The sequence below is a fragment of the Sinocyclocheilus anshuiensis genome, unplaced genomic scaffold, assembly GCF_001515605.1.
Source record: "Sinocyclocheilus anshuiensis isolate Anshui unplaced genomic scaffold, SAMN03320099.WGS_v1.1 scaffold1878, whole genome shotgun sequence".
NCBI lineage: Eukaryota > Metazoa > Chordata > Actinopteri > Cypriniformes > Cyprinidae > Sinocyclocheilus > Sinocyclocheilus anshuiensis.
Genome location: NW_015547722.1, coordinates 264,147 through 270,924, shown reverse-complemented (window position 1 = coordinate 270,924; position 6,778 = coordinate 264,147). Strand labels below are relative to the sequence as shown.

At 35.7% G+C, this 6,778-nt stretch overlaps 1 protein-coding gene across 1 annotated transcript in view; it reads left to right on the top strand.

Annotated features, from left to right (window-relative positions):
- Positions 1-6,778, top strand: part of LOC107704222 (structural maintenance of chromosomes protein 1A-like) — a 56,164-nt gene that overhangs the window by 29,539 nt on the left and 19,847 nt on the right. Inside the window, exons 13-19 of the mRNA XM_016507109.1 lie at positions 889-1,035; positions 1,131-1,268; positions 1,667-1,783; positions 1,875-1,981; positions 2,172-2,313; positions 2,411-2,556; positions 2,857-3,010. Of these exons, the coding sequence (XP_016362595.1) occupies positions 889-1,035; positions 1,131-1,268; positions 1,667-1,783; positions 1,875-1,981; positions 2,172-2,313; positions 2,411-2,556; positions 2,857-3,010 (951 nt within the window). The remainder of the gene's footprint in view (positions 1-888; positions 1,036-1,130; positions 1,269-1,666; positions 1,784-1,874; positions 1,982-2,171; positions 2,314-2,410; positions 2,557-2,856; positions 3,011-6,778) is intronic.

Here is a 6,778-nt window from a genome sequence, read left to right as displayed (position 1 = left end):
TTGGTTGGTAGATGCACTGGGGACCTGATTATAGCACTTAAAACCTGGAAAAGTCAGATTTTCATGATATGTCACCTTTAAACCATCATCGAGTGCTTGTAATAACTTCCGATTGTGATCTATAGTTGATTTTGATTAATAAAAAGACACATGCACTCTTTATATGTTTAATAACGCTACACTGCTAATATTTGTCATAAACATCCTTTGCTGTAAAAATACCATGAGCTACATACAAAACACTTACAGAAAATATATAGTCATAATCATGTCTATTTGCTTTCATATTTCATGTGTAGAAAAAGAGTGAACGTGCTCTGACTCATAACGCTTGCGCACGTGGAAGAAAACAGGTGGTGCTCTACAGATCACATAATTCAGTGGACAATTAATATAAATGTTATTCAGTATAATAATAAATCTGTTCTCAAATACCAACTATAACAAGAACTCCGCATCCACTCTCTTCTCTTATCCGGGATACTCTTCTTCTGTGTTTGTTTACACTGGTTTTCGAAACCGCGCCACCACTCTTGCCTTTTGTGCAACAGCAGCTGCTCCGGTCATGTGATCCTAGCTCAAATCTGATTGGACGGCCCGTGATTTCGCTTTGCGAAACAGAAAAGATTCGTTGGACTGGTTCGAAAAAAAACATTCGCATTTTCGCATCCATCCATCCTATTGTTTTATTCCAGCATGTCATCGCGTCCGATATTCGTTTCGCTTTTTCGCGCACATTGTGGAAAGGCCTTAACACCGTAGAAACCCAAAACATTATTATGATTATTTCTTAGACATTACTCACTTTTGGTGGGAAATGTAAAAAATGTTTGTTTGGTATGTATTTGGTAGTTTATTGGTTCTGGATCATGTGGTGTTGTTTTTTAGACTGTGGCTCTAGATGGGACATTATTCCAGAAGTCTGGAGTGATCTCCGGAGGTGCCAGTGATCTGAAGGCCAAAGCTCGGCGCTGGGATGAGAAAGCCGTTGATAAACTGAAAGACAGAAAGGAAAAGCTCACAGACGAGCTCAAAGTAAGTAATTCTGAGTCTGAAGGATGTTTAATGCAGTGTGGGCAAGGTGATTTGCCGTTGACTGATTGGATTGAGTGTTTGTTTGTGAATATCAGGAGCAAATGAAGGCAAAAAGAAAGGAGGCAGAGCTGCGTCAGGTGCAGTCTCAAGCGCATGGTTTGCAGATGAGACTCAAATACTCTCAGAGTGATCTGGAGCAAACCAAGACCAGACACCTGTCCCTTAACATGCAGGTACCCACCACTTATTCAGCTTGTGTTGTTCCAAACTGCTGCCAGAAAAATGCTGTGTATTACTTTTATAAAAAGTGGAAGAAATAAGACACTGATGTTCAATAAAAATAATAATAATAATGAAAAACCAGTCTTTTGTGGTGTAATAGTTTATTTGCCTAATTACAAACTATTTACAGTTGTGAAGCTGCATTGCCACTTGACACATTAATATTAACTGGTGTTTGGTCACAGGTGTGTATTTAACAGCATTTTCTAGCAGCTTTGAATGTGGCCCATCCAGTCGAAAACGAGTCAGAACTATTCTGCTTTTCTGCTTGTTTTCTATTCTCATCAGAAGTGACTTACTACAGTAGACTTACTACATATGTCACATTTTCTTATTGGGGTGATTTCAGGAAAAGTCAAAGTTGGAGAGTGAACTTGCCAACTTTGCTCCACGCATTAATGACATTAAGAGAATCATCCAGTCACGAGAGAGAGAGATGAAAGACCTGAAAGACCGCATGAACTTGGTAGGACACAGCACAGTTATCTAAAAACAACTTTCCCATGGTTCATTTATCACCTGTCTTCAGTCTTGTTGGTGTTTGTCTTTCATTCCAGGTGGAGGATGAGGTGTTTGTAGAGTTCTGTAAAGAGATAGGAGTTCGTAACATTCGTGAATTTGAAGAAGAGAAAGTAAAGAGACAGAATGAGATTGCAAAGAAACGGTGAGATCATCAAAAAATCATTGATCTTTTGAAAAGTTATTTTTTGTGCATTCCAAAAATTTTTTTTTTTTTTTTTTTAACATCTACATCAGTTAGAATTTGTGTCCAGTACTTAACAGTTGTAGTTCTCCCTCAGATGCAAATAGTTGATGTAACTGATGATTAATCCTTTCCTCAAACTCTCTGGTAGCCTGGAGTTTGAGACACAGAAGACACGTCTGGCTATCCAGCTGGACTATGAGAAGAACCAGCTGAAGGAAGACAAGGAGAAGGTGATCATGTGGGAACAGACGGTCAAGAAAGATGAGAATGAGATAGAGAGACTCAAGAAGGTAGAGAACATTCAGATACTCGCATAATGATACTCCTTTGAGCCTGGGAATGATGTTTGATCTCAATGAATCTAATTAATGTAATATTTCCCAACAGGAAGAGCAAAGGAACATGAAGATCATTGATGAAACCCTGGCACAGCTGCAGGATCTGAAAAACCAGCACCTGGCCAAGAAATCTGAGGTTAATGATAAAAATCATGAAATGGAGGAGATCCGCAAGAAACTGGGGGGTGCCAACAAGTGAGCCCTTTCACTGTTTTATTCTAGACATGCATAGATGATCCATTAAGCATGTTTTATTAGATTTTGCTGGTTTTAACTCATTGAGAATTTTTTTTATTCGATTAACTCTTTTGAAGAGATTTTTAACAGAGTTAAGCCAAATACAGTTTTGGATATAATTCAGCCATAATATTTCTCGCCATGAAAATAGCCACAGAAGCTGGAATGGCGTTAACACAAAGAAACAAACAAACATGCATGGATGTTTTCAAGAAAATGGGTATGATGATGTAAGAAAAAACGTTTGTGTTTGTCTAGGGAGTTGACGCAGCTGCAGAAGGAGGTGACGGCCATTGAGACCAAGCTGGAGCAAAAACGCAGTGACAGACACAATCTTCTGCAGGCTTGTAAGATGCAAGACATCAGACTTCCCCTCCGATCCGGAACTATGGATGACATCAGCCAGGAAGAGGTGTGTGCCAGGCTAATCCATGACAAAATAAACTCAAAAATTATGAACTACCAATCAGAAGTTTGGACACTTGATCAATCAATTTGGATTTTTATAATCTTAAAATAATTTTGATCTAGAACTGTATGCTTGAAATTAGTTGTGTAGTAGATACTCTCTGTGTGATTTATCTAAAAAGTGAACTTTAAACAATACCGTTTGCCTTATGTGGAGTAGATTAAGAAGTCAATAAATGTCCAGAATTAATTGGAACTTCATTACTGTTTGAAAATACAAAAATTTCATGTTTTTTTCCCCTACATAATTCTCATTCTTGTAATGTTCTACATTTGACAGTTTTCATTACATAAAACTATTTTAAAATAAAGCTTCCTTCTACAAAGTGTGAAATAATCCTGTTAAAGAACAAGATTTTTTTATTAAAATATCCAAAAATCATTAGAACAGTGTTATATACACTACTGCTCAAAAGTTCGGGATCATTAAGAAAATTTGTTAATTTCCAAAGGGTGCCGCGACTAAAGAAAGGTTGGGAAACACTGGTTTTAGAGCATAAGAAAAAATTTGAAAAATAAGATTTTTGAAAAATTATAGTTGATACATAAGTTATGTCATGTCCTCCGTAGAGGACATCGGGACTTTAAAAAGTCCTGTTTAAAAAAAATAAATAAATAAAAAGACATGAAAAGGCAAAAAACTGTGATTTCTGTTTTGATCACAAATCAATTTTCATTTTTTATACCAAACTTTATATAAAGATGATTGTCAACTATGTTATGAAAGATATTTTTAAAAAACATTTTCTTTATGCAAAATGTGTGTAAAATGGCCATAAACAAGTTTTTCCATTATGTATCTATAAACTGTATCTAATTTGCATATTAATGTGTTTTTGGGGCAACATAGAATGAACAAATAAGTGAAATAATGGGTGTAATAATTAGCAAGATTTTCATAAGAATACTTAATATTCAATAGGAATATTGATATATAATTTTTTCTCTATTAATTTGTTGTGTCTCCCAAAATGTATAATAAACATGCTTTAAGTCCTGGTGTCCTCTACAGTGGACATGTATGAAATCGATGTCCTGTTTCATAACAGAAGCTCATATTTTGATTTGAAACCCCATAACATTTTCCAGAAATGTTGATTTATGACAAACTATTTGAAAATTAATCCGGTTTAAATGATAATTACACAATATTATCATATTTCCATGAGGGTGTTACACTTGATCACTAAATTAATGTCAGACATTTTTTAAAGACCAAGGAGAGGGAGTGGTCATGGTGAAACATTCAATCATTGGGTATCTCTGAAAAGCCCTGAATGTGCATTGTAAAGGACATCCAGACTTAAAACTGTGACATGTAACGTCTCAGAGGAATTGCTAAAACATAATGTCCTCTACAGAGGACAAAACTCCATAGCTGGTAGTCAGGAGGTAAAATTTAAACCATACATTTTTCTTTAAGATAGCTCAAGCTTTAGCCTTCTGCTCACAAAAACCCCTGCAACTAACATATCATTTCGTTTTCTGCACTCTATACCCTACAAAGGACAAGTTTGTATATGTACTGCCGTGTTTGTGCCATTTATTTGAACAGTTTATTTTTGTTCACTATTCAATATTTAATGAGTCCACATCAGTTGCTTGCTACATTAAAAGGTGTCTCCTTACCTTAAAAAAGACCAAGCTGTTTGTTTCATCTTTTTTTTTTTTTTGTAAATCTTTATGGTTTTTGTACAGAATCCTTTATGGTTTTGTAAACCAGCTTTATTGTTTTGTAAAGAGTTTTCAGATATACAGGAACTTCAAGTTCATGGTATATGTACTGAATTCCTTCTCAGCTCTTCCCAGGCATTGCTGTTGATTTAACTGGGTTATACTGTTTAAGAATAAAGCAGAAAGTTTAGATCAAAGTCCCTTTGTGTCCACAATACATTGTGTGCAAAAGCTTGAACTTTCATGTTCATATTCTTGTCATTTCACAATTATGCCATCATTAATAACACACTGTTTATCAGTATTCCAAAGGACCAAGTCACCACTTTAGTTGAGGGGCCACAAACATGATGAAATCATGAGAAGCTAATGCTTAGTTAATGATGACTACTGTATTTGGATGTTAACAGAATTCACGTGATATGTGCTGTGATTGGCCAATGTTGGGGTCTGGTCACCACTTTAGTTACAAAACTCCATAGCTGGTAGTCAGGAGGTACAAATTAAACCATAAATTGTTTTCTTTTTTCTTTAAGATAGCTCAAGCTTTAGCCTCCTGTTCACAAAAACCCCTGCAACTAACATAGAATTCTGTTTTCTGCACTCTATACCCTACAAAGGACGTTTGTATATGCACTGCCGTGTTTGTGCCATTTATTTTGATCAGTTTATTTTTGATGAGTCCACATCAGTTGCTTGTTACATTAAAAAGTGTCTCCTTACCTTAAAAAAGACAAAGTTGTTTGTTTCATCTATTATTATTTATTTTATTTTTTTTTGTAAATCCTTTATGGTTTTGTAAAGAGTTTTCAGATATACAGGCACTTCAAGTTCATGGTATATGTACTGAATTCCTTCTCAGCTCTTCCCAGGCATTGCTGTTGATTTAACTGGGTTATACTGTTTAAGAATAAAGCAGAAAGTTTAGATCAAAGTCCCTTTGTGTCCACAATACATTGTGTGCAAATGCTTGAACTGTCATGTTCATATTCATGTCATTTCACAAGTATGCCATCATTAATAACACACCGTTTATCAGTATTCCAAAGGACCAAGTCACCACTTTAGTTGAGGGGCCACAAACATGATGAAGTCATGAGAAGCTAATGCTTAGTTAATGATGACTACTGTATTTGGATGTTAACAGAATTCACATACTATGTGCTGTGATTGGCCAATGTTGGGGTCTGTCCATTTACCTGCATAATAAATCATAAATCATGATGATGTACTCACCTTACTTAATGTCTTAATTAAGGTGTTGTTCATCCATGAAGTCATGAATGAAAGACTTTGAACTCATGATAGTTCCTGATAATTTCTGAGATATTAATACATGAAGTAATGCATAATTCAGACATTAATTTATGCATGAATTCATGGTAATTCATGTACCCTTACCGTAAAGTGTTACCGAAATATTTTCTATAGAAACCATTATTTTATATTGTAATAACATTTTGCAAGATTACTGTTTTTTTCTGTATTTTTGATCAAATAAATGCAGCCTTGATGAGCATAAGAGACTTCTTTAAAAAACATTACAAATCTTACTGATCCCAAACTTTTGAGCGGTAGTGTATATTTTGCTGACTTGTGTACTTACATTATCCCTAATGTTTCGAAGAATGTTTAAATCCAGAGAAATAACCATTTTAAATTGTGGCTCGTCCCTGGTCATTGTGTCACCTGCCAATGACGTCATAACCCCTCGATTTCGGTTTTGTTTTGTAGAAAATATGGAAACACCAAAGACGCTTTAATATGTTATGCGTTTTAATAGACTGGTGACGACCGCACAGAGTAGCATTATAACAGAACTTTCAAATGTATCTAGTGTGATAAAACAGTGCTGCTTTACCCCACATACGCACAACCGGAAGGAGCGGAAGTGGTCAACTGTGGCATAATAAAAGCTCTGCTGCTTTCGAGCCGTGTGTCACGCTCGTTCAGCGGCCTCGTTTCGCTTCGATGGCTTTCAGCCTCACCCTGCTTCATTCTACTACATTAATAAATCATTAGCTCATCCATGAACATG